Source organism: Amyelois transitella, chromosome 22 (assembly GCF_032362555.1).
Source record: "Amyelois transitella isolate CPQ chromosome 22, ilAmyTran1.1, whole genome shotgun sequence".
Lineage (NCBI taxonomy): Eukaryota > Metazoa > Arthropoda > Insecta > Lepidoptera > Pyralidae > Amyelois > Amyelois transitella.
Window position 1 is genome coordinate 6003770 of NC_083525.1, and position 27827 is coordinate 6031596.

General features: G+C 38.6%; 2 protein-coding genes across 3 annotated transcripts in view; both read right to left on the bottom strand.

Moving 5' to 3' along the window:
- Window positions 1-130: 130 nt before the first annotated feature.
- LOC106130027 (AP-1 complex subunit beta-1) lies at window positions 131-12843 on the bottom strand. The gene is made up of 18 exons (XM_013328779.2): window positions 12736-12843; window positions 12405-12570; window positions 11961-12131; window positions 10156-10353; window positions 9583-9700; window positions 8983-9173; window positions 8085-8267; window positions 7385-7567; window positions 6865-7059; window positions 6291-6383; window positions 5330-5451; window positions 4875-5065; window positions 4152-4240; window positions 3754-3855; window positions 3274-3400; window positions 2355-2472; window positions 1538-1664; window positions 131-756 (listed from the first exon to the last, which is right to left on the bottom strand). The coding sequence occupies exons 2-18, from the start codon at window positions 12510-12512 to the stop codon at window positions 355-357; spliced, it is 2718 nt and encodes a 905-aa protein (XP_013184233.1). The 5' UTR covers window positions 12513-12570; window positions 12736-12843; the 3' UTR covers window positions 131-354.
- A 1170-nt stretch (window positions 12844-14013) lies between these two features.
- The window catches only part of LOC106129934 (unconventional myosin-XVIIIa), a 188884-nt gene continuing 175070 nt past the window's right edge, over window positions 14014-27827 (bottom strand). For both annotated transcript variants that reach the window (XM_013328646.2, XM_013328647.2), the window contains 14 exons: window positions 24363-24506; window positions 23775-23899; window positions 23323-23431; window positions 21157-21273; window positions 20592-20753; window positions 19828-20004; window positions 19170-19299; window positions 18620-18767; window positions 17992-18295; window positions 17371-17580; window positions 16560-16726; window positions 16006-16215; window positions 15534-15641; window positions 14014-15288 (listed from right to left, as the gene is read on the bottom strand). In XM_013328646.2, the coding sequence (XP_013184100.2) occupies window positions 15204-15288; window positions 15534-15641; window positions 16006-16215; window positions 16560-16726; window positions 17371-17580; window positions 17992-18295; window positions 18620-18767; window positions 19170-19299; window positions 19828-20004; window positions 20592-20753; window positions 21157-21273; window positions 23323-23431; window positions 23775-23899; window positions 24363-24506 (2196 nt within the window). In that variant the 3' untranslated portion in view covers window positions 14014-15203. The remainder of the gene's footprint in view (window positions 15289-15533; window positions 15642-16005; window positions 16216-16559; window positions 16727-17370; window positions 17581-17991; window positions 18296-18619; window positions 18768-19169; window positions 19300-19827; window positions 20005-20591; window positions 20754-21156; window positions 21274-23322; window positions 23432-23774; window positions 23900-24362; window positions 24507-27827) is intronic.

Here is a 27827-nt window from a genome sequence, read left to right on the forward strand (position 1 = left end):
TATGTATGCGTTAATCTCTGAAGTCTAGACTATTTTGTTTCTCTTTGAAATGTTGGAAGAGGGTTTTCTGAGGAAGGTATAAATCTATAAATTCTACTTGTCGCTAGTTGTATATAAAAAAAATTCAATGTATTGTGTATAACATTATATTTATTAAATAAACGCTTTTCAACACAGCAGTGATTTATGGTATCACATAACTCGCTATGGACTACATTATAATTTCATTGCAACATACATAAACATTCATACTTAACCATATGCGATTTACAGTCGTACAAAGTCTTTTTATAATACGCTTATATGGAATACTATAATCTTGACCAAAATATACATATCATTAACGTGGGGAGATTACGATTTTATGATTGCTTCATAAGCTTGGAATATGCAAGTGGCGACCTCTACTGTTCGAGACTTGAGACTCAAAGTCGCTTCAGGGTTGCCAGGCTGTAGTTTCAACTCCAGTAGTACCCATATTTGATTGGTAAGTTTGAGGGACTGGTAAAGCATATCTTGTCCTTCTACGTTTCGTTTTGCGATGGTAAAGATATTGTTGAGAGTCATTTTCTGTGCGATGGAGTCAGCGTTTCCGATGACGTTGGATAATGTGTGCTGGACCTCGTTTGCGGCCGGGATCTCCTTCCAGGTCGCTAGGAACAGGCGTTTGTCCATCTGTCCGTCTTCAGTGAACAGGATATGGACTGGAATGAGGCACGCGAAGTAGAATACGTCTACGTTGTTCTTTATCGCGACCTGAAAAGACAATAACAAAATTAGCCAAACCTGAACAATATTCCGATTGTATCTATTCAATAATGCAACTCGGTTACATGTATGGGGTAAATTATTATTACAAAAACATACTGCACCAATGGAAAAAGAATAGGACCATTCCATCTCTTTCCCGTGGATGATGTAAAAGGCGACTGAGGGATAGGCTTATAAACTTGGGATTCTTTAAGGTGGTGGGCTAACAACCTGTCATCATTTGAATCTCACATTAAGTCAACCTGCTGAATGTGGCCTATACTGATAGGACTGCTTTTAAAGACTGTTGGCTCATGTTGCTGGCTCTGTCGTCTACCCCGCGAGGAATATAGACTTGATTATATGTAATTTGGTAGTGGTTTATTAAATACACCACCTACCTTTCAAATATAACCGTTAAAGTACTTCGACCGTATGTCACAGCCATTCTATTGACATGTCAAATAAATGTCGCGCTATTGTCGTTCGGCTATGAAAATTAAACTGTAAACATGATATTTAGTGCCGTGGGGTTCCCGGCACCAATACAAAAAAGAATAGGACCACTCCATCTCTTTACCATGGATGTCGTAAAAGGCGACCTAAGGGATAGGCTTATAAAATTGCGATCCTTTTTTTAGGCGATGGGCTAGCAACCTGTCACTATTTGGTTCTCAATTCCATCATTAGGCCGAGCAGCTGAACGTGGCCATTCAGCCTTTTCGTGACTATTGGCTCTGTCTACCCCGTAAGGGATATAGACGTGACTATATGTATGATGTTGAACCTGCAGGTTGTTGAGCGGCTCCATCCTCTGCACGGGCCCGCTGGTGGCGAGCGCGAGCGGCGCGTCTGCGCTCGCGCCGGCGGCCAGCGCGCCCACCGACAGCCCGCCCACCGGGTACACGCCGAAACTGACACAGAAAGGGTTTTTTTTTAAAGAATAAGAAATTCTTGCCGTGTGGTTCCCGCCACCAATAAAGAAAGAATACGACCACTCCATTAATAAATAATATGAGATTGGTTCTCGTGGATGTCGTAAAAGACGACTAAGGGATAGGCTCATAAGCTTTTTTAGGCGATGGGCTAGCAACCTGTCACTATTTGAATCTCAATTCTATCATTAAGCCAAACAGCTGAACGTGGCTTTTCAGTCTTTTCAAGATTGTTAGTCTTAAGTTCGTTAATCCCGGTTATATCTTCACCTCTCTATGGAGAAGACCGTGGTGCGCCTTTGTTCATAATCCTGGATTGGATTTTACAACAAAACGACCCCCATCTAACCTCCACAAGCTTTGCAGGGGAATTCAACTCCTTTTACATAATGCCTTCAGATCCTGTTGCCTGAAAGCGCAGATTTCCCGATGTTTCCCCTCACCGTATGAGCTCGAGCATCGGTTAGCACTCAAACTAATGTACACAACTCAGAAAAGAATTATTGGCATTATACATTTTACAGAAGCAAACAAAAAAATTATTTCATAATTTCAGACATTTCAAAATTGTTGGCTCCGTCTACCCTGTAAAGAATAAGTACATATTGTATATATGTATAAAATTTATAATATGAGATTGGTTAAAAGAAATAAAGCTGTAATAATCACCTGTTCTTGTTGAGCTGTATGGCGAACCCGCTCATGGCCTGCATGGCCTTGTTGGTGAACGTCATCTCCATGCGCGGCTGCCCGTTCTGGCGGCTGAACGTGCCCCAGATCTCCAGGCCTGAAATTGTGTGTTGTGTTATATACTCTTTAAAAAAAATGTGAAGTTGTCCAATGCTTTGGATAACCATGTACCAATTTTTTTATTCATATGATATGGTAGTAGAGAAAACACCTTGTCTTTCAACGTTTCCATATTGACACAAACATATCATGTTTTTAGAGACGGTATATTAAAACATGTACGGGACTCTTTAGTACAAAATATTTTTTTGGTAACTGCACAGATCCCCAATCGAGATATAAAACGCACCAATTTCAAACTAAACGCTATAACAGCCTTCAGTTTCAAACGCGGTCCACTGTTCAAATGAGCTGTTAAAACGCCCTGGTTTCAGAGCTCGACTCAGCGGCGTTTTCCTGAAAACAACTTCCACAGATCCCCAATCGAGAAATAAAACGCACCAATTGCAAACTAACCGTGTGGTCCCCGGCATCAGTACAAAAAGAATAGGACCACTCCATTTCTTTCCCATGGATGTCGTAAAAGGCGACTAAGGAATAGGCTTATAAACTTGAGATTCTTTTTTAGGCGATGGGCTAGCAACCCGTCACTATTTGAATCTCAATTCTATCATTAAGCCAAATAGCTGAACGTGGCCATTCAGTCTTTTCAAGACTGTTGGCTCTGTCTACCCCGCAAGGGATATAGACGTGACCATATGTATGTATGTATGTATTTCAAACTAAACGCTAAAACAGCCTTCAGTTTCAAACGCGGTCCACTGTTCAAATGAGCTGTTAAAACGCCCCGGTTTTAGATCGCGACTCAGCGGCGTTTTCCAACAAACTCCCAGCATACCTTTCCCCTTGTCGGCGGGCAGCCAGCACTGGCGCGGCGGCGCGAACCCGGCGGCGGCGGGCGCGCCGAAGATGTCCGTCAGCAGCCCCGCGCTGCTCGGCGCCGGCGAGCTGGTGCCGCCGCCCAGCTGAAGACATTCATACGTAGGTAATACATTTATTTCATTTGGGACTGAAATGATTTTTTTAAGCATGTTGTGTTAACAATATAGAGATATATTATTATTTATTAAAAAAAGGAGCCCTGTTCATTTTGACGGGGGTTTTCAGAGCCAATTTTTGTGATGGTTTTGACAAAAAAAGAGAAGACTAAAAATATTTAAAGATCGGCAAGGGCAAGCAAGATGCACTTTCGATCAACCTCTGAATTAAAATTTTTTTGAAAAAAGTTTCAATTTATTCGATTAATACATCATATCATTAATCCTCGCATCCAAGTCTCTGTCTGCCCGCTAGCTAAGTCGTGCCTATAATATCTTACCAATACATCGAGCCCTCCAGCAAGTAAGTCGAGGTTAGCTTGCGGCGCCGGCGCAGGCGGAGCGCCAATATCCATAGACAACAAATCGCCGATCAGAGACTCCTAGAAAAAAAATGTATATTGTAATAATATAACCTCAACTAGAATCAATCATTGAAATATAGATAGAAAACCTGAGACTGATACGTGGCTGAAATCACTATGAAATACTTGAAAATGACGAGATAAATAATAACAAAAATTTTAATAAGAAAATGTTAACATAGTCTTTAATGTAGTCATAACTCTACCCTTGTATGACAAGATAATATTAGACATGACAAGATGAAATATTACAACCGAACTCAAGAGAAGGATACGATGTTCTCTATCGGCATTTAGAATGTAAACATTGTTACCTGGTTGGGTATGACGGTGGGCTGCGCGTGCGCCTCCTCGGGCGCCGCGCCGCGCGCCGGCAGCGACTTGCGCACGCCCGCGCCGCGACCTGCGCGACACGATAATTACAGCTACGTATGAAATGGACGCTAACTCACATGATACAGTCACGGGCAGTAATACAAAAAGAGTTTCTATTTTAAAATGTTACACACACACACACTTTTAACTATGACATCTGATGATTTATCCTCCTGGCGGTACCCTCGATGGTCACATCTCTGGTCAAGAGGCCCGGGTGAGCCTACATGTCAACGACCCTTGATTAGAAATCATATTTTTAATCCGATGCGTCTCTGACATCCATCTGACCACGGAACCTTTGCAGGGGAACCTATCCAGTATTGTATCGTGGTTGCACTTGCACATCCAGTTGTTTACATACATGCAGGTTTCCTCACCAAAGGAGCATCATTTAGCATTTTAACTAATACCTTGGACAAATAACATAAGAAGAGAGTCTTTGTAGAGTCAACCAAATATCTAGACATTTTGTACGGAACTCGGAAATGCGAAGTTGCAGTGAATTTTGGTACGTCGTTGATAGTGTATGCTGTAGACTGTACATAGCCGCGGCAAGATTTGAACCTTGAAAGTTAGAGAGGTGAGGACGCTTCCAGAACTAAAGCTAGATAAAGACACTTCTTCATTCTTCTGTCTAACTGACTGACTGTCTAACTGACCTTCAACAAACGCAGTGGGAGGCTTGTGGTAAACGGATGCTAAAGAGCTGATATGACAGATGAGCTCGTCCAGTAGAGTGGGCTCTAACAGGTCCGTCTCCTCGGAGATGAGAGGTTTGTCAGCTAACACCACTTCCTTGGCAGCGGCAGGGTCGGTAGATAGGAGGCGCCAGTAGATGAAGCCCCGGTCCCTGTGACGGGAATAAATGTATTATTTATTTATTTATGTACACAAAATTATATACAGGAGCATTAAATATAGTAATTCTAGTACAAAGGTGCTACTTATTTCAATAGAAATCTCTTCCAGTAGACCCATGAGGGGATGAGATGTATTAATTTAGTGTAAACATTTTGTAAAAAGTCGATTAAAGGAATGATCAATAAACTTGGGATTCTCCTTATAGGCGACGGGCTAGCATCGCGTCATTACCTGAGATCGGGGTTGTCATTACCTGAGATCGGGGTTGTCAGAGTCCTGCGTGGCGAGACTGAGGACGTGTTGTACTAACTCCTGAGTGTCGGCGGGTCGCTTCAGGAACAGTTTCACCACCGCCGTAAGTAGTTGCAGTTGCACCTACAAAGGACAAGATTACCAATTAAAATAAAATAACATATAATCACGTCTATTGCCCGCGGGGTAGACAGAAGCAACAGTGATCAAAAGACTAAAAGGCCACGATCAGATGTTTGGCTTGATGATAGAATTGAAATTCAAATAGAGAAAGGTTGCTAACCCATTGCCTAAAAGAGAAATCCCAAGTATATATATGCGTATCCCTTGATCACCTTTTACGACATCTATGGAAGAGATGGACGAGAGGACGTTTTTATGCCTTGGGAACAGCGCGACAGACGATGTTGAGTCGGAGGTTGTACGAGTATACTATATTATGCTCTGTGGAAACTCAGATTGCGTGAATACTCGCTACAAGTATTATTAGCTGACAGCGTAACATGCTTCGCTGTGATTGGCCGATGGCATGTGATGTTACGGAGCCAGTCTGCTTATATGACTTTTCTTTCTTGATTGCTTTGACACGAATATGAAGGCTGCCACCATCTATCTATACTAATATTATAAAGGTGAAGAATTTGTTTGTTTGAACGCGCTAATCTCAGGAACTATTGGTTCGAATTGAATAATTCTTTTTGCTTTGAATAGACCACTTATCGAGGAAGGCTTTAGGTTATATAACATTACGCTGCAACTATAAGGAGCAAAGAAATAATGGAAAATGTAAAAAAAAACGGGGAAAATTATTCATCCTTGAGGGCTTCAATGATGCCCAAAACAACTGTTTCACAGCTAGTTATAAATAAGAATAATATCTAGTCTATTAATATTCCGACTTCTATGGCTACCATGAATGCAGTATGCAAAAAAAACATCAAGATTATTTAATTATAACATACCTGAGCATTCTCATCGTGGAAACCTTCTAGGAACGAGTCCAGCAGTTCGTCGGCGTTGTCGATACGTTCCGCGTACTCACCCACTATCCAAACCTAAAACAACGATAACATTGTTTAGTATTAATGGTTTTATTGTATGTCGGTGGTCGTGTGGTAAAAGTATTTGACCCAAAAAATTACCACAGTATTGTTATATTTTAATGTATGTTAGTCTGTCTTTGGGCCTTTGATGCCTGAATATAAATAATAAAGTAAATTAATTGTACAGTTATGCGATTGTAATGATAATTTATAATGGATTAATATGAAGATAATTTTCATGATGCTGTAAATATAAAGTATGAGGTAGAGACAATATCCCTTTTAAAATTATGATTCTTCTTTGGGTAGTTCGAGAGGGTACCGTCACGTATATTTTCTGGATGGTAAGTGAAACTTACCATAGAAGCCCTGGCCACGCGTTTGGCTAGCAGATCGTAGAGGAGAGGAAGGGAGGTTGAACGTTAAGAGTTTTATGATGATTTGTTAAGTATGAGGTAGGAAAATCGTAAAAATAGAAACATTGTGGTCTCACCATAGAAGCCCTGGCCTCGGGTTCGTCCAGCGTGTCCAAGTTCTCGCAGAGCGTGCTGATGATGCTCTCGTACTTGTTGGGGTACTTGCGGAAGATGTCCTTGATCACCACTATGGCCTCTTGCACCACGTAGTTCACTTTAGTCTGGATCAGCTCCAGCAGGGTGGACACGCAACGCTCGGCTGATGGCTCCACCTGGGAAGTTGATATTTTTTTTTTAAATAACGGGTATTTTTCCCTTTTTTATGTACTCGTACCTATCTTTATTGAGATTTACTTTAAAAAGATTTATTACACATTAAATACTAAACTAAGATACTAACAAAAGACCAAAACGAATGATATCGCTGCGCAACAAATTTGGATTTGGCAAAGAGTTGACAGTCAGCCGCCTGTTTTGGGAATGCACATCTTACTTCTAAGCAAAGCATTTGTTCTTATGTCTTCACGGCACTAACAGTAAAAGATACAAGTGATCATTATCTACTTCTGCAAATACCAAACGATTATCATTCCTCACCTTAATAGCGCACCGGCCAATAGCCCTGACAGCCTTCCTCACGAAGTCCACATCCACTTCGGTGGCGTATTCCTTCAATTCTCCAAGAACTTGCGCGATATTGGCCTGCGACGCCAGGCGGATCATGATGTCCAATTTCTCCAATTTCACGTAGATTGGGTCGTTGTATTTTACGAAGAACACCTATAAACATACATTGTATTTTACAAAGACCCATTAACAAAAACGAGTACAGTGAAAATTTGATGAGGGCTTTGTATTTAAAGCCAAAAAATCTATCAAAAAAGGGTTTGTATCAAGTTAAAAATACCTACTTTAGGAACACCAGTGATTTCTTGATGACATACATACATACATATGGTCACGTCTATATCCCTGGCGGGGTAGACAGAGCCAACAGTCTTGAAAAGACTGAATGGCCACGTTCAGCTATATTTGGCTTAACGATAGAATTGAAATTCAACTAGTGACAGGTTGCTAGCCCATCGACTAAAAAAGAATCCCAAGTTTGTAAGCCTATCCCTTAGTCGCCTTTTACGACACCCATGGGAAAGAGATGGAGTGGTCCTATTCTTTTTTGTATTGGTGCCGGGAGCCACACGGATGATGACGCGCTTAGAATTCTCAATTTTCTATATACCCGCCCGTGTAGCATTGATATCATAAAAGGCCACAGTTGCTCTACAGTAAGTTAAAATACCTTCATCTCATGCTTGAGGATCTCCGGCCGTTTCTGGACCACCAGGTTGATGTTGCGAAGGGCCACGTATTGGACCTCGGGCTCGGCGCTGAGGAGAGTCACCAGCGGGGGCGCTAGTTTGCGAGACAACGTGCTGACCAGCTCGGTGTCATCTGACACCATCTCCATCAGCTTCATTAGTACCTGGTGGGATTCAAAGTCGTATTTTATTATAATATTGTCAAGAAATTTATTTAAAAAAGTTGGTAGTAAAGAAATTAATGACTGTAAATAATTAGTACATAAGATTTACTAACAATTCTGGACTGTGTCTGAAATAAACATATTTTTTTTTTTTTTTATTTTATTATTATTATTAAATATACTTCTTTCTGAATCAATACCAATAAAATTAATACAGTATCAAGAGTTTCAATCAGAGAGCCGCGTTAGCGTAGTGATACGCTCGAGTTGCAGATTGAATGCAACTCTCTCGCGTCACAAGAAGAATAGTAAGACAATGCCTCTAGTATAAACACTCTGTATCAATTTCATACAACACAATCAAAACGGCAGCGTTAGTATGTGGCAGTCGTAATTGTGTTGTTTGAAATTGATACAGAGTGTTCATACTGGAGACGCTGTCTTACTATTTTTCTCGAGTGATACGCTCGCAGACTTAACGCGCCCGTGTCGCGTCGTTTGTTGGTTAGTTAGACAACGCGTCCAGTATGAACACTCTGTAGCATTCTCATACATTACAAACCTTGACAGCCGACAGTACGACGGCAGCGTTGGCGTGTGCCAGCCGCGGGGTGATACGCTCACAGATGGAATGCGCTTCGCGGGCGTCCCGCGGAGAGTAGTTGGACAACGCGTCCAGTATGAACACTTTGTACCACTCTCATACATTACAAACCTTCACAGCTGACAGTACGACGGCAGCGTTGGCGTGTGCCAGTCGTGGGGTGATACGCTCACAGATGGAATGCGCTTCGCGGGCGTCCCGCGGAGAGTAGTTAGACAACGCGTCTAGTATGAACACTTGCCCCCACTCCGTACATTCGTTTAACGCCGTCAGCAACTTGTTGATTGTCGATGCGTTCATCTCTGTTGGAAAGTAAATCAAATTCAAATTTAAAAAAAATAAGTGAAAATTTTTGAATATGAATCAGAATGTAGTTTGATTAATAAAGTCAAGAATCAAAAACATTCATAATAATATGAATGTTTTTGATTCTGCTCATTCAACAGATGTTCTTGATTTAAAGTAACTCAAAGTGAGTTTATAATAAGTCTGAATTTATTAATAAAGTTGAACATTTAATTATTTTATTTCCTTTTACCAGGCTGATACAGACATAAAAAAATGGAAGGCGATTGTATACGGCCTATGTGGGTCTATCTGCCATAGTTAACCTACATTTTAATCATATCATACTACATACATTTTGTCAAACTTTCTATAGCCTTAACTTTTTAATTAATTAATATTTTAATGCAATTAAGAAACACTTACCAACAAGCGGATGCCCCGATACACTGGCTTCATTGATCTCGGAGAGAGCCGCCACGGCGTTAGCGACCACCATGGGGTTTGAATCGCTCAGCAGATCCTTCAGCTGTTCTAGAAAACCCTAAAACCACCATCCATGATCAAGTATCAAAATGAAATTTGAATGCAAAATTTCGTAAAAATCATAATCAAGTATCAAAATGAAATTTGAATGCAAAATTTCATAAAAATAAAGTCTTTCGATATTACAGCTAAGACGTTGATTACACAACACTCTCGTTTCTTCTTCTTTATCTGCGCCGTGGACTATTCTGTTAGTAAAGGCAAAAAAAAAAATCCACAGCGAAGTCTCTAGCTTAAATATTTAAGTTTTCAATAATGTCAAAATATACATGCATATCTATTATTCTAAAGTTATTTTAAATTTCGTAATGTGACGTGCATTACCTAAGTAATTAGGGATCATACTTTGTATCTCAGGTTAAGACTTCACTAAAATATCTAATTCTTTTCACTGTGTAAATCAAACACTTAGGAAACAAATAAAATTTAAAACATAATGCAAGAAAGCCATACCTGGTCTTCAACCATACTGGACGAGATATCATACAGCTTCGCGACACACACGGCCGCCGTCTTTCTCACATACGGGTCTTCATCCTTCAAGCACTTCCTTAGTGGCTCGCACAAGTACTCCGTTATCTTGTCCACTCGGATGCATCCCATTGTGCGGACGGCCAACGCGCGGATCAACGGGTTGGAATCCTCGCAGTCCTGAAGGTGCACATGGCGTTTGCATTCGGTAATGTGTAGAAAGAAAAAAAAAGCAACACATCAATTATACTGAAGCGATTGCTATAAGCGATGTTTGCTTGACGGGAATATGGAAGCCAGAATGTCTTATAAGTCCTCATTTATAACGACGAAAAAATTTTTTTCAAAAATAGTTATGATTTGTTTGACAATCTGCTTGCTCTTCTTTAAAAATGCCTAATTATTATCTGTTTGATTATTTTTTAAAGATATCTACTGGAGTTGTAGCTTCAAGGGTTAATAAAGTAAAAAAAATGTTGCAGAAAATAAATTCTTTCTGTATTTTTTACGGATAGGTTGTCTATGTAATTATGTTTAATCTGTATGGGAATAATAAATCTTCTAAGTTTTTCCTGTGCCTCCATATTACTGACAAGCATAATTAGAATCTCACTATTCATTTTCTATCTTACACACATAATATCCTTATTAATAATGTAATTCTAAACTTGACATAGGTACCTAGCTAAAAATTTATGCAAGATTAGATTAGAGAGGTTCTATTTGCATGACAATATAAGAAAGATAAATAGGTAGCCAATGTGCTTCTAACTGAATGAGGCATGGTTATTGAATATGTTGCTGAATTATATTATTTAAGTAAATTTCAATGTCAGCTGGTTTATAATTTTAATGTAGATTTACACATCTGCCACTGCGTTTGGGAATTATGTAAGTATTTTTGCAAATTTTTATAATACAATCATGCATTTTTGGGAATCATGCAGAATTAAGATATTGTATCGAAAATATTTTGCTGCGACTTGTTGCAGATCAACCAGGTTAGAATCTTAAAAAAGATTTACCCAGTATTAGATCGCATGCAACCAAATTGCAAAGTAATGATGTGCCTTAGACAAATTGGAGTGTATTAGACTAGAGGGTAAGTTGTTCAAATGTGTAAATCTACAGAAGGATGAACTGATTGGTTTGGGATCATAAGTTTACCTTAACAAGCTGGTATGTTGGTAGATCCTTCCCACATAATATGGTACAGTAGACATTAAAACGATAAAAACACAAGTCACAAACACACAAATAACTACACTACAAGTAGTTTTTTAATCAAATCTTCAACATTATTATTAAAAGAATTGAATTTTATCTAGTAACTGTACTCCCATGCTCATTTTTGAAATTTTTATTAACTATCCTATATATTTCCCCTCTTACTGATAAGTTGTTCAAAAAACATGCAATATTTAAAAATTATACTGAAATTGAAGTTAAAAGATAAAAGAAATTAAATATTGTAAGACTATTCAGTACCCATTTTACAAGAAATGTTGACTACAATATATGTTTTATTTATGTAACAATAATTTGTTGTTGTTATCAATTGCAATTGATTTCCACAATGGATTTTAGTAGTCATTTTATATTCTTGAAACAATCACTATTCACATTATCTTTCAAAGTAAATAATTTTATCACAAAAAAAGCAATCTTTAAAAAGTTTTAAATTATGTCACAATGTTCTTAGCTTTTATCAAAACACCATTTCAAGTACCAAATAGCCCCACTAAAGAGAAACAAGATTAGTATATCAAATGAAAACAAATTCATACCTTGACAAAAGTGTTAACAGCCATAATGGCCATGTCGGGCTGAGACTTGGCATAGTTCATCAGGTACAAGTATACCAGCTTCTTGAGCTCCAAGTTGTCAGTCTGCATGCAGTTCACAACATCGGGGAATAATGCTGAGACATCTTTGCCAACTGTCATTGAAGCTATGACCTGTAAATTGTTAGATGTGAAAAAAGTTGATTTTTTATGATATTTTATACTGCAACAATGACTAATGCTAATGGTATTGGTTAAATATAAAAAAAATGATACTAAGCTTAGACAAAAAGCCTTGTAGTTACAGTCAGAATAATTTACAACTTTCATTGCCATATGATGTAAATCCCGGTCAAGTCCCAATATTAAAGCATACTCATCTTTTTTTATATCATGAGTTATAGGTGGTTTTAGAGTGAATCAGCTAAGATTTACGGGAATACATACTTTTTTGACGGCCTCTTTTTTCTTCTCTTTCTTGTCGCTGTTAAGTTCAGATTTCAACTCAAAGATCTCTCCTTTCTTCGTAGTTGTAAAATATTTTGAATCCGTCATTTTGCTGGCTTTTCTTTACAATTCTTCAAATCTTGATGAGTGCTTTAGGGGGCCGTTCCTAGAAAATCGATAGCTTGTAAATTTTGACAGCTACGTTAATTTTGTACATTTAAGCGGATATTACAACATAACTGCTTATTATTAGATTTGAAACAATATGCTTGTATGGTTATGTAATTATAAAAGAAAATGTAGTAGAACAAGTAAATTCTACAAAACTTACTTTAAATTTTTGATTGTGTACCTAAAGTTCTTCACAAAGTTGATTTGATCGATTGACGTGAATTTGACACGGTTTGATTTTGATATTGGTTTGACAAGAGGTTTGACACGACACTCAATTCACACGACAGTGGCAGTAGCAAAATACCCACGAGTAATAAAAAAAGCCAAACGGGAAACTATTTGGTTCTTAAATTCAAACTTTTATTTGCATAATATGAGTATATTAGATTAGATTTTAGAAGCTGAGATTTTAGTTTTAATTTAAATTAGAAAAAGTAAGTGTGCCTTGTAGTAGTTATATATAATTCTTTGATCTAAGCCCAGTCGTCATGACGCCCGGTTACGTAAACTCTTAATACTCTTTCGATATTAAGACTCGTCGATAGTAAGGTAACACTCTTTGAGCCCGGTCTTGCAGTAGGAATATTCAGAGTCTGTCTTACTTTTACTAAATTACCTATGCGTTTTAAGGCTAAGACAGTCTTAATATCGAATAGTCTAATAGCGGCTTGAAATAAAGCTAGAAAGGGAAATAAAGTAATATATTACTGGCAATAATAAGATAGGTACTAAACTTGGTAAAAATACGCATAAAACCCAACTATATTAAGTTTTTTTTATTAGTAGACTTAAGACATATTTTACTGTTACTGTTCAAAAATAGACAGGTTGATATATTTTTGAACAGTAGTGCATAATTAACAGGTCACCTCAAAACTCTTTCGGTAGTCCGGTATTGTCTGATTGATAACAGTGATAACCCATAGCCAAAGTCGCTAGGTCTCTTAATGCATCGATATAAGATCATAATTACAATTGTATAACTGGGTGTAGAGACTTAAAATTTGGCATGTATGTTTCTTAAGCGGTCTAGGGGTGCACTAAGAGATAGTTTCCTGAAATTCTCGAGGAACAACGTAGTGTACCTACGTAGTACCTCTTACTAATATTATTACTAATTCAGTGTCGCTCTAAGAAACGCTAAACAAGCGCCCTTATTGACAGGTCTGTTAAATTATTTCTGGTGAAGTTTAAATTTAAATTATAGTTTGCAATAAAATCAGAACACAATAAAAAATAATAATTAGAATATATCTGTTTATTAAATTGACCAAAAAATTGATTAGGTAAAAATTACGTTGCATGGGCAATTTTGAGCAATTTTTTTATTCTCATAATTTGATGTTATAGCAGTAACGGAAAGTCACAGGAGCTATTTCAATAACTATTCAGGGTTCAGAGATAAACTGAAAGAAATAAAACAAATACATTTCTGTTACTTTATTAAATAATTTCATTTTACAACCAATATTGAATGCAGTAACATTTCATCACATTATACACATACAATAGTAAATTTTATACTCGTGGTTACAGACACCTAAATATGTAGATATAAATTGAATGACGATTTAAAGATAATGGAGTTATAGTTACGAGGAATACATTTTGAGAAGATTATAAGTTTCACTAATTATCCAAAAGTTAAATTACATTAATCAAACCAGTCTAAAGATAATTCATTGATAAAAAAATATTTTCCTAACAGATATGTATTGAATGTCTATAAAGCAACAACTCACTTGTAACAAATAAATCATAGAATAACAGTCTGATCACACAAATATTACAAATTAAATAATAAAATGTATATGCCATCTAGTTATTTACAAACGTTAGCTAACTAAATAACAAAGAACCTAATATTATTTTGTAAGTTACATCGCCTCGGCCATCTCAATACTGACTGGCTCGCTGTACGCAGTACAACAAATATCTAACTCAATGACGATTCTCCTATACGATTCCTACGCTAAATAAATTAAAGTCAATGCCTATAATAAATGGTGCTAGTGATTATGTCCAAATATCTTGCGCTCCAGCATTACGACTGAAGACAGCGCGTTGCACACGTGATGGCCAAAAACATTTTTGAAGGTTGCCCAGAGTTTTTTGGAATGCATTCTTAAAACCCCTCCCGACTTAATCGGATATTCGAATACTAGATATGACACTAGCGCCATCTTTGAAAAAGAAAAAAATGTTTATAAACTCTTAGGTATGATGCAAATTGTAAAAGCCGTATCAAATATTTTAAAAATTCGAATCTATTTAATATTGTATATATTTGAGCAGTTTATTTTAGGAGCCATTGTCAATATACGTGCATTTCTAAAGCTTGTGGTAAGTCTTGATATTATATTAACTTCTATGGTTCTATGTAGGCGTAAAAGTCGTTATTATAATCTGTCAAACAGTAAAAAACAGTAAAATTATCGTTTGCTATCAAAATCGAACATTTCACATCACTAAAGTTCGAACTTCACAATCGTCGCGCCACTGTCACATTGACATTTAAATTTTTTATTCGACGACGACGTGGGCGGAGTCGTGTCGCTGCCGGGAGCAGAACACGGCGCAGATGACTGGCAGGGCACTGGTTAGGAGCCCCGCGGCGGCCGGCTGTTATGCGAACGATTCCTTGGTGGGGCTCATCTGCTTCGCAGACCCGTTGCTTGAACGCGATTGGCGGCCTTCTGGCGTGTGAGATCTAGAGTGAAATAATCAGAAATTATTAAATATATATTTTAACATTTAATGTATCTCCTGAACGAATCTTTCCTTTTAGTAACAACCATTACGAAGCGTTATTTGGTATTGGGTTTATGGCTCTTCTCTGAGGTTGGAGGTAAAGTGCGTATGACTGGCAAATATAAGCAGCTGCGTAAAAGCCGCTATTTTATGAAAACTTAGTAGTTTAAGTATTATTACAGTGTGACGTAGAATGTAACTTACTTCTGTGAGTCGAGTTGTATGCTGTTTCGCGAAGGTACTGAAGGGCTCAGCTTGTGGTTCGCCAGGAACGTGCCTATAGACTCGTCCGAACTGTAGCTGTCGTTATCACTGTTGGAAAAAAAGAGACTGTTATTAAAGATAATACTTACAACTGTATAAAACATTCAAGTAGTTTTCGGTACATTTCCTTTTCACCATTTTGACAATATCCTTCACTATTGTGACAATTCTATCCTTTAACAAATTTGAATTAATTTGATTAGCTTCAGCTCCATACTAATTTCTGCATAGAAATGTTGTTCCCGAATTCTAGTCAGTATAAAATCTGTATAAAATTTCATCTAAATCGGTAACAGTTTTGTTTGATTTATTAAAAATGAAAACACATAAAGTAATTTAATATAACTTCTCTTTAGTATATTTGTATGTTTTTTTGAGTTTCAGCTAATTTATTATGCATTAAGATACAAACCTGTCGGTATCCCTAGAGTCGCCAGGACTAGACAGATCTCCGGCAATGGCTTCCTGCAACGCCGTCGCCCGCCTAGCAGCGAGCCGCGCTTCGTCCCTAGCGGCGGACGCTTCTGCTGCGGCGGACGCGGCCGCCGCTTCTGCTGCGGACTTCGCGCGGCACGCTTCGCTCAATTTCGCGTTCAGGTTGGCATTCTCTTCTTTCATTTCTCTGTAAGTATTAATAAAAATTGAAATATTACCGTTGTTATTTAATTTTAAGATTTCAAGTAATTGTAGTTTTAACAGAGGGAAATTTTAATTTTGAATATGATCAGTATTCTTTTAACTAAGTACAGGGAGTTAATCCACAAGTTTGTCAATAGGCACTGTTTCAATGGAGTAAGAATTCAAAAACTAAAGCTACGCTAACTATCTTTTGCACTAAATAACTAATCGAATAACATTGTTATTGACGTTTAGAAATCAACAGTAACAGGTCCCTCTCCCCGCGCAAAAGGAAGTTAATTGCTAAAAAGCAGTCCTCGCTATAGGAAAATAGTAATGTAGTTGTACCGCAGTTGCCTGTTGAGCTTGCGCAGCTCGTCGGCGGAGTGCAGGTCGCGCGCGCGCGCCGCCGCCAGCTCGGCCGCCAGCAGCTCGTGCGCCTCCCGCAGCCGCGCCAGCTGCGTCTCCACGCGCCCGCGCGCCGTCGCCTCCAGCTCCAGGCTGGATTCCAGCTCCTGGACGTAGAGATTACATTGGTTTAACGTCTATCCTCAAGGTTACGTCTGACGGAAAGATTTTTGTCATAATCATACAATAACACGAGTGCTATAGTCTATCCTAAAGTGTTAACGTCCTAAAGTTTAAAGTGTTTAAGGTCTAGTCTAAACATTTTTATCATGATTAATGTCATAACACAAGTGTTAAAGCGCATGCATGTTGTTTAGATTGTATTGTCAGTCATTGTAAATGTCAGTGACATTTAATGTTTTTGGTGAGACAAATGTAATTAATACGTGAAGCGATAAGGTCCGGGTGATCATTCGGTGAGCGTATGGTTACGCGAATCGTTACAGAACAAAAGGGACGGCAAAAAGAATTTGTAGATAGTCAAAAAAGGTTGCGCTTTTACACGAAGCGAATGCAAGAGCATCTCTGTCGTGATTCGGCTTGGTAGAGCTATATTTTGGTAGAGTGCTACTATTATTCAACTCGACCCGGCAATCCGCTTTGATACTCAAGGAAATATTTGCCACTAATGCCTATCAATGGAACCTCAGACGAAGATTGATCTGACACCTTATTTTTACTGTAAAGAAATCTTTGGGAGAGGCTTTTATCTTTGAGAAGACTTCCTGAACCAAACTGAAAAAGAACTGACCTTGTTCCTCAGCTCGAGCCTTCGCTCCGCCTCGTGCTGCCCCTGGCTGTGGCCGGCCTCGGCGCTGGCCAGCCGCGCCGCCAGCTCGGCCAGCTTGTCACGGGCGCTGCGGGCCTCGTCGGCGGCCGCGTCGGCTCGGGCGCTGGCTTCCCGCGCTTCGGCCTGAGCGGCGCACAGAGCGCTGGTGCTCGCTCGGTATTTCTTTAGTAACTGTGAGGAGGCAAAGGAATATGTGAGAACGCAGATGATGTGTTCCTAAAAGGATTGTGTCGCAACTGTTGTTACTCCGATGTAAAGTAATATAAAAAAAGACTGCATTAGACTTCGACAGTGCCGGCAGGAGTGAACGCCTAAATTTTGAATGAATCTGACATTCATTAATATATTTTTCTAAGCTGACACCGGCAGTCTTACGAATTTTCGATCAGGTCACGTGACCTGACGCGAACAAATTTTTTTTCTTTGTGTTAGGTACAGACAAACAAATTTCCAAATAAAGATTTCTTAGTCAATGTCGAGTTGATAAATAAACAAATACAAACTTACTTTCGCTTTTCTAATTTTGTACCTATATATGGTATAGAACACAGAAAGGATTTATAAATTGTAATGTATAGTAACCTCCGCCGCCTCCTCCTCCGCATCGTCGAGCTGCGCGCGCGCCGCCGCCGCGTCCCGGCCGGCCGCCGCCGCCCGCTCGGCCGCGTCGTTCCTCGCCCGAGTGGCTTCTTCCAGCGCCGCGTTCAACTCCGCCGCTTCTGCTTCGGCGGTCTGCTTCGCTTTGGTTGCTGCGCGCACTGCCAGCTCTAGATCTTCGACCTGGTTCTTCAATTGTCTGATTTGAGCTTTGCCACCGCCTTCTTTCTCTTTCTGCTCGAGCATCGTTTGAGCGTCGCGTAGTAGGGCGCGGTATCGCTTTAGGTCTCTGAAAAATGGTTATTTTGTTAAAATATCATTATAAATACATAATGAATGATGATGTGGAAACACTGATAGGAACATTGTTTACGGCAATCACGTTAGTTGAGTTAAACAGGACTTTACTGCAGAGTAATCAAGAAACATTTATCGGCGAGAGATGATTTTGGTGATTGTTCTGTCAAAAATTCAAAAGGTAACTTAGATGTCAAGGCATTTACTCCAGCATGAAAATGGATGAAACTTAATGTCATGACATCTGTATGGAGTCTATTTCGTATGATTTATTAGTTCTACATTGATTGATGACGACAATTGATTGTAAACCTACCTCTTAAGCCTGTGTACGAGTTGTGTTTGTTCGTGTGTCTCAGCCCTCGCGGTTTCCTCCAAAGACGCCAGGCGTCGCTCGAGTTCGTGGCGCTCGCGCAACAGCAAGCTGCGTTCGGCATGTTCGTTCTCTAGTTGGCTTTCTAGCACTAGAAGACAAATCATAAAATTAACATTCCTTGTTCAGACCCATTTCCAATTATGACTTGACTTACTATTATCATACATAATATATAACTATTCATTTATCTAATTAAATTTCTTAAAATATTATTATTTATATTTCTCGACTTCTCTCTATTTAATTTCGGTAATCGCTGCACCTATTTATTTATGTATATTGTAGTTTTTATGAATCTTTATTATATTATTATTTTTTGGTATAATGATATTTATTTAGTCTGACCCCGCATAAAGTTCTCTGTCAGACCCAATGGTTGACTGGTAGATAATGTTCCTAGCATTTAGTCCGCCAATTATGCTTTACATTAGTATTTCATAGAACAAAGAATAAATAAATAAAAAAAAATAATTCAACAAAGAGGACTTACTCTTCAGTTTCTTCGAGGCGTTGGCCCGTGTTTCCTCCATCTCGTCGTCTCTGGCGGCCGCCTCGAGCCGCGCCTCTTTACGTTGCTGTTCCAGCAGCATCTCCAGGCGAAGCTTGGCGCTCTCCAATAACTGGGGAAATTGAAATACGATCGAATTGAGAACCTCTTCTATTTTGAAGTCGCTTAAATAAAGAATATTATGTTGTGATGTGAAAGAGATACAGACACTATACATTAGTGTGAAATATAAAAAAGGAAATGCTTACATTTTTTAGTAATGAGGAATGGATAAATGAATAAAAGGAAATAATGAAAGTTGGTTGATTAAGCAAATATTATAAGGTGAGTCTGAACGAAAAGTCTGAAGGAAAGTTAAGACGAACCCTGATGAAATCGGGAACGTACTCATAATAGCGAAATGTCAGGTCAAGATTACCCAAAACCGAGGAGCTTATACACGGATAGTGGCAAGTGGAAAGAAGTAGATGTAGTCTCTGTCTACTGCTCCGAGAGGCGTGATTTTAAGTTTTTTAGCTGTATCTGCCCAGCGAATCCGCCTTGGTCCATCTCAGAGTAGCCATTCATCCCCACCACCGCCCAGTTCTTCAATCAACATTCAAAGACGAGAAGCCATCAGCCTCATATCATAGTTAATCACCTGTATTTGCCCGGCGAGATCATCCAATTCCTCTTCTTGATCCCGTACTCGTCTCTCGAGATCCGTTCTGGTCCTCCTCAGAGCAGCCACTTCATCCCCACCACCGCCGCGCTCTTCTAACTCGCGGGACGCGGCTGATAACCTCTCTTCCTTCAGCTCGAGTTCTAGGCGAGCTTCCTGTAATTAAAAATAAAAGATTATAACTGGAACATTATTTTAACCTGTGAGAGATATAGACGTCATATACCTATAATGGGTACATACCCAATGTGAAGAATACATTAAAAAGATAAATAATGCCTTATTGTTTTGATCATTTAACCGTTCTCGTTTCAGTCCTTCTTGTCGGCGTGGAGCTCAGTCTTCAACACCTCGTCCTGCTTTCTAGCATGATTTTACGAGAGAAAAGTATAAAAAATCTAGAAAATTTGAAACAACTCACTTACAGACAGGTTCTGATCAAGCGAAAGTCTTTCTAGCTAAAGCGGGAACGTATGGCCAACCATACGTTCCCGCTTTAGCTCGTGAACCTTGTTCAGCTAAATATTGACCTTATTTTTCTTTAGCATTTAATTAAGACAGAAAATAAATCAAATACTGACTCCGGCTCTGTTCAAGCGTGTATTTGTCAACGCAGCCTGGTTTCGTTCCCGAGAGAATCTCTTTGGCCGCGTTGATGTTCTACTTATCATCAGACTTATCTTTCTTAAACAAAGTACCTATTACTAGAGAAATATACATAAACTTAAAAAGAAAATACTCACAGATAGGCTCTGTTCAAGCGCGTATTTGTCGGCGTGCGCCTGATCACGTTCCCTTGAGAGTCTCTCTTTGGCCGCGCGCTCACGTTTCAGTTCCTCTTGGGCGGCGTGAAGCTCGGCGTCGAACTTGCGTTGGCGCTTCTCTAGCAAGTTGTTTCGGCACGTCTGAAAAGGAATCAATAAATATGTCTTTTAAATCTCCGCCTGAATTTAGCTTAACTACGCGTTTTTACGTTCTTAACTTTGCGGAGTGTAGAGAAGCACTAAAAGAGAGTTCCCCAAATTTCTTTTACCTTTTTGTTGCTTTTTTGTTTTGATTGTAATTTTCTTCAGACGAAGTTTTGTACACACAGTAATAATGAATACCTAAGTGGTATTCCAGTCAAGCAGCCGACTTGACACCAATAAGGAAGCAATTTGTTATCCCTGTCCAACCATGATATTGACGCTATACCTACGAGCATATTATTTTAATGTCTTTAAACTACGTTATTCCAGTGTGGACAATTCTCTGCTAGTCAATATTCCTGTAACCAGTCATCACAAATAAATAAATATTTGATTGTACCTGTTCGTCTAGAAGCGACCTGAGGTCGGCCATGTCGTTTGTCAACTTCTGCAGCTTGCGTTTCCATTGCGCGGCCACTGCGCGCTGCTCCTCAACCTCCTCATACGCGTCTTGTACCTGGAAATGAATCCATATTCAATATATAATGACTAAGAAATACAAGTAAAATGATAAAAGAATAAGGGCATTACACAAACACGCCTAATTCTGGAATTATGAAGGGCATTATGACTTATGGAATATAATATATTGCACATATTAATATGTAATTTCATTGAAGCGCCAAAGACTGCCTTAATACAGACAGACAATTTGTAAGGCGCTATTAAATGGGCAAATACTTGGCATGGCAGAAACTTGATGTTTAATTTGTGTAAATTTTTATGTAAAGAATAAAATAAGGTATATATGTATGTATAATAGACAAAACTACGAAACCGACCTATGTAAGAACTGACAGATGAGGCACCTAGTGTGAGGTTTATATTTTATCTGTTCGTTGGTACGATCTGTAACTGTGCAGTTACTTAGGATATGTACAAAATTAGCTAAAGGAGATAAAGAGATAGGTATTATCTTAAAAAATATATGAACCTTATCTGAGAAACTCATAATATTAATTTAAGTACCCTCAAATTAATGAATATACCTATTTAAATTTATGAGATTCATTGGGGAACCGAAATATATTTTCACCAAATGTTTGGCTGTCTGACTGCCTGAATGACTTCTTGATACGTTATGACAGGGATAATAAGAGCATTTCAAACTTATTTAAATATAAAGTAGCAAGACCGGTGGACCCCGGGCTTCAAAACCTTAAGAGGGAGGTTGCGCAGGGGAACACAGAATCCAGAGAAAAAAGAAGAAATAGTAGTACCTATACCATTATTAAACTTAACTTTCATGTTCTTTATAGCTTTGCTTAGCATTCTTTTAGTTTGGGCGTTAGCCAGATTCTGCCAAATAACATTGTTAATTTATTGAACGCGAGTTCACTCACCTCAGCTACATCGTCGTCCATTGCCGGTATTATTATATCTATTTTAGTATTTATCATTCAATCCAGTAATTATGTGTACTGATCAATAATGTACTGTAAACTTTGCGGCAAAAAACTTGTGATATTTTACGGGATACAAATTTACCAGTACTGTTTTATTACACTAGAAAATATTTCACAAAAAATATGCATGATACACCTATGTCCGGCAAGCACACTTAATGTTATAATACACAATAAACAATTAATGTTATTAAATACTTCAATAGTTATAACATACATTTTTGTACATATCAACACTGTAGAATTACTTCAAATAATTATAAAAATCCTCTAATTAAAAATAAACACAAAAAAAAAGAAACAAATTACTTATTCACACTTCATTTCAATACGAACAATCAAAACCACTACTGATAACTTTCAACGCAAAATCATATCACGTTACAACCATATTACATTACAACAAAAACAGTATATTCTCATTACAATACTGCATTGTCATTAAATTCCATTTTATTTTACTTTCAATAAAAAAAATACTCAATCTACTTATCTGACCAACTAGCTATGAGACGAATAAAATAGTACAATCAATATCACCTCAAGATTCAATATCATATCGGAGCATTCAAGGATGATCTAAGACACGTTTCGGAGTAGATAAAGTGTGACCTAGATGGTGTTGGCGAGATAAGGTGCTGTAAGTTTTATTAGGATTTTGATCTGGTAAATAACGAAGTAACTACGACTAATACGACCACTTTCTATGTTCTTTTTAATGACAACTATTGCAGAGTGAAACTCTGTTTAGGTAAAAAAAATAAAGCAGATATGTTATTGTAACTGCTTTAATTTTTACGGTACAGTTAACATTTACGGTGCTCTTCTTTTTAGTTTAAAATTCATTCTAAAAAGAAAATAACATTATGGTGCCAAACAAAAATATGTACACAAATATATGCAAAGCATTTTAACCGTTTTGAAGACGATAAATGTAGGTCGGACTACAAAAGTATGTTATCCAGCTTAAGGAATATTTGGTAAAGAAAAGTAAATATATGGGGTTTTGCACATGACTAGATATCGAGATTCTACTGCTAGTCGCGTAAAAATTGTCACTAGATGGCGTTGATTCTAAATTTAAATATGAGGGTAGTTACCTTCTTTTCGAGCTGCTTCTTGACAGTGACCAGCTGTTCGAGGTCGTCTTCGTGCTGTCTGCGGAGCTGAGCGCGAAGCAGTTGAAGCTCTCGGTGGGCGCACTCGTATCTGTCAATTTAGTTAATCAGATATTATAATTAAGAAATATAACCATGCATATGTGAACCATTGAATTTGTATGGAAGATGCGTTTAAGAGCTTATACTCGTTTTGAAAAAGTTATATACAAAACAAAGTTTATATAATACACGAATACTCTTCCTCCTAATTATAGTCCCGGTTACATCTTCACCACGTTGGAGAGGAGTACGGTGTACGAAATTCAAGGATAATATACTCATAAAATTTCTAGAAATATAAATAACACTTCTTTCCCGAAAAGTTAGGCAGAGACTACATCTTCTCACTTGCATTCTGCTAAAGCTTATAATGAAACTGATTGCAGGCTTACCTTCGTTTGTACTTATCAGCATTGCCGCTCGCATCAGCTTCCGAGCCCTCCGAGTCTGAGACTTCAGCGCCGCCGCTCTCGGCCGACCGCCAATGTAAAAGCTCCAACTCTAATCGCTCCGAGGCCTAGAAGTAAAATACAATAATTAGTAAAGTTATTTCTGCTACCGGCAATTTCGAGAAATCCTCTCTTAAAAAAAGAGTTATTTTATAGAATAACTTATCCCTTACACAGCATATGCAACCTTCAGACCAACTTTCAAAATCTCTGGACCGAGCGGTTTGTGCTAAGCGTTGACATGTCAGTCAATCGGTCAGTCACGTAAGCGTGGCCTATCAGTCTTTTCAAGACTGTTGGCTCTGTCTACCCCACAAGGGATATAGACGTGATCATATGTATGTATCGGTCAGTCACTGTCCTTTGTTATATATTAAGAAGATTAAATATAAACAGAAATTAACATCGTTGTCTCGCATGGATATGATTCCACCTGGCCACTAGCAATAGTCCCTGTCGCCGCATCTTCTCCACCAGTTTAGCCAACTTTAACAAATGAAAAAAAAGAAGAACAAAAAATTCAGCGCTTACCTGCTGCAAGCGCTGGTTATTCGCCAGCAGTTCCCTGTTGTCTCTCTCTACTCGCAATCTCTCGGCGGCTTCAGCGTCCGCCCTCTCAGTTGCAAGTCCGGCAGCGGCCCGCTCCTCTGCCAACTCACCGCCGACCTCCGACAACTGGAACAGAATTTCAAGGTGAATAAAATGTACAGGCAATATTTAATCTGATGTAGCACATAAATCAAAGACAATTAACGAATAATTCTCACATACTCTTACTCCTGTATCATGGAGACGAAAAGTTTTAATTGTCTTAATTTATGACATCTGAGTGTGATATGTAGTCTGTGTGTTGATAGATGTATGTAGAAGTCATATTTTTCTTTATACATTTCTATTTATATCTTATTTACTTTTTCGCGTTCTCGCCTTCCATTTCCATCCATTAAGTATACAACATTAATTATTTTTTATGCCGTGTGGATCCCGGCACTTTAGAATAGGACCACTTCATCTATTTCTCATGGATGTCGTAAAAAGCGACTAAAGGATATGTCAATAATCTTGGGACTCATCTTTTAAGCGATGGGCTAGTAATCTGTCTGTTTTAAATCTTAATTCCATCTTCAAGCCGTACAGCTGAACGTGGTACATCAGTCTTTGCGAGACTGTTGGCTATGTCTATCCCGTAATGGATAAAATGATTATATGTACGTAAGTATTTAACAATATGGCAATTTCATTTTGTATAACTCTAAGTAATAGTATTTTATATGTAAATATAACAGCATTTCAAACAACAAACGCGATAGTAAATGGGAATCAAAACCACTTAGCGCCAATTGAAATAGCATTTTAAAACACGATTTACGATTATAGTATCGATACTGATAGTTATATCCCGCTAATATATAGCTAGAGAATTTTTGATTTAAATACGCGTTAACTTTTTCATAGAATTGACGTATAAAAATTTGTATTCAAACACCACGCTAAAATGCTTGAATAGAACACTAACAAGTCGGTAATATTTCAGGTTAAAATAGAAACATTGACGCGCGTTGGTGGCCCATCCGGTGCATTTAACAACTATTGATAGATTCGCAGAACGTAAAATCTATATCCTTGCCAAAACCGCACACAATCACACAGTTAAACGCAAGGCCGTCTCTTCCACGGTGAAAGAAATTGTGAAGAAAACATCAGTTCTCTCTTCAATCAGTGTGACAACACCTAAATGTACTGGTGACGGACAGCCAAGAATGTCGCGCATTTGTAATAGCTATGTAGTAACAAGTCAACAATGAAAAAAAATCTTGGCAACGGTTACAAGTCTAGTAAGCGCCATGGCCCACAGTTTAAACGCGTGTATCTGTATAAATCCGTATGCATGTAGACGACTATAAATTATTACAGCGTATTAGAGAGCATCGCGAAACGTTTTCAATCGTTTGTGCGTCTGGAAATAAAAACAATTGTGCAATGATGATTCACGAACCTCGTCCAACTCAGAAACTGTTGTTCTGTCCTCTGAAATCCCGCGGGTGGACCGGCATACACTGCTCGCTCGGCTTCCACTTCTACTAAACAATGTGAAGCCTTTAATCATAATGTTAGTGGCCGATTTAGACCTCCCAACCTTCCTTTTCTTTCCGTCGTAATAAATGTCTAAATCCGGTTCATCTTTATGACCGAGCCTGCGCCATTCGTCCATAACATGATCAGTTCTTCTTAGAAAATTATCAATTTTGGAACTTAAGTAATTGGAAGATGTTCCTTCTTCTAAATGTGCAGCAACAGGTTTGAATCTCTGTCGTACCGGTTGCTTGTTGCATCCCAGTACAAATGATAAGTTTGCATCAAAAACAACAGGCGCTTGTTCTTTTGATTTCAGCTCTCTTAAATCTACACCGTCTGTACAGCTGGTTTGTGGATACATCCTTCTTGGTGTTGGAGTTCTATTATAAAGGGTGGAACTCATGCTTGTTGAGCGAGACAATGGAACAAATGTACCATTGCTACTGCATGTAGAATACTGGCTACCAGAACTCCTTATACTGCAATATGACAAAGGACTAGGAGATCTTGATGTTAGCATATTGCTGGGTACATGGCGTCTAGCAAGCTCTGCTATAGAGCCTGTTTCTACTGAAGCCGATGAATTACTTCTTTTGTATGATGGACTTGGAGATCGTGTTAATAGAGACTTGCCATTATCCAAATTAGCTTGTGGTATTGTGTGCACTTCTTTCAATGTTTTGGTGACATACAGCTTCTTCCCATTTAAGAGAGTTGTGGGTGTTTTCGCTGGAACTGTCTCCTCAAAGTGTATTGGTAATGTTTTAGACTTCTTCATTGGTAGCACGGGTCTACGCGGTGGTGGCGGTGGCTTTTTGGGAGATGTATCCAGCAAAGGTGGAGACAAGGGAGAGTTTGGAGATAGTGCTCCATTAGTTGGAGAAAATAACCCATTTGTGCCATTGCTCACTCCGTTACCCTTAACTTGCTGTGGTATGTGCAACTTGAGCTGGGTTTTTAACCCATTGGTTGCGGCGTCCGGCGGGACGCCGTTTGGTGCATGTGGCATGGTGATTTAAGCTGGAGTGCGCTTGCGTTTCCTGTTGTAGCGGAAGCTCCCGCGGTGAAAGTCCAGTGCCATTTCACCGATGCAGTATTATTGTCGCGAGCGATTCGGGATGTGTCGGGACATCGGTTGGAAATAGAACCGGCCCGAGAGGGATCCGCGGACGCACTGCGCCGCGACGGCTAACTCGGTCGCCGGGACGTCGTCGCCGGCGCGCTCGACTATTTTGGTTTACTTAGATGTCGAAGTGCATGAGCGAGTGACACGCATTAGACCTTCAAAATTTGGTTGACAGATCACGTATGACACGTCCAACCTGTTAAATTTTAGAGGAAAAACTAATGTAAATTAAGCACTACTATCAATCTTAATTATGTTAATGTTGTTAAAAAAGTAATTTCGATCTCAAGTTGGACAGCATTCAAATATATCAGTGATCTCCTTTCGAAATATCACATTAATAAGCAGATGTTTGAAATGGGTCATCCGATAACCATGTCAATAGATCAGTAGATGCAGTGTAGCTAGATCAGCCAGCCGGAAACTGTGAAGGCCACTGGTGTGTTTATAAGACTGTTTGCAAATGCAATAAATGACATCAATACCTCTGATGATAAAAATATCTAACAATTAATGAAAAACGGATGAAAAACTGATCAAGGAAAAGATGAAGAGTGACATTGATTAGGCTATAGAAAAGCTTGATCATAAATAGGATAATACATTGTGTTAAAAATGATAATTTATTAAATGTACACAAGTATTTATACCGGCATAATAACCAATCTTTAGGAGCACAAGGACATTTCCAGAGGAATGTTTATAAATAAGCATCATAACGCATGTAACTCTCATGAAGACATTAATGTTGGCAAACATTTTTAATAACTAAACGAAAATATCGTGTTTACTAA

What these genes read in the sequence shown, in the direction of transcription:
- LOC106130027 (XM_013328779.2), bottom strand. Translation starts at nt 12,512, where the DNA reads ATGACGGATTCAAAATATTTTACAACTACGAAGAAAGGAGAGATCTTT. An exon ending in TCCTCAAGCATGAGATGAAG is followed by an intron (nt 7,568 to 8,084) that starts GTATTTTAACTT and finishes GTATGTTTATAG; the next exon opens with GTGTTCTTCGTAAAATACAA. An exon ending in ATACAGCTCAACAAGAACAG is followed by an intron (nt 1,665 to 2,354) that starts GTGATTATTACA and finishes TTTCTGTGTCAG; the next exon opens with TTTCGGCGTGTACCCGGTGG.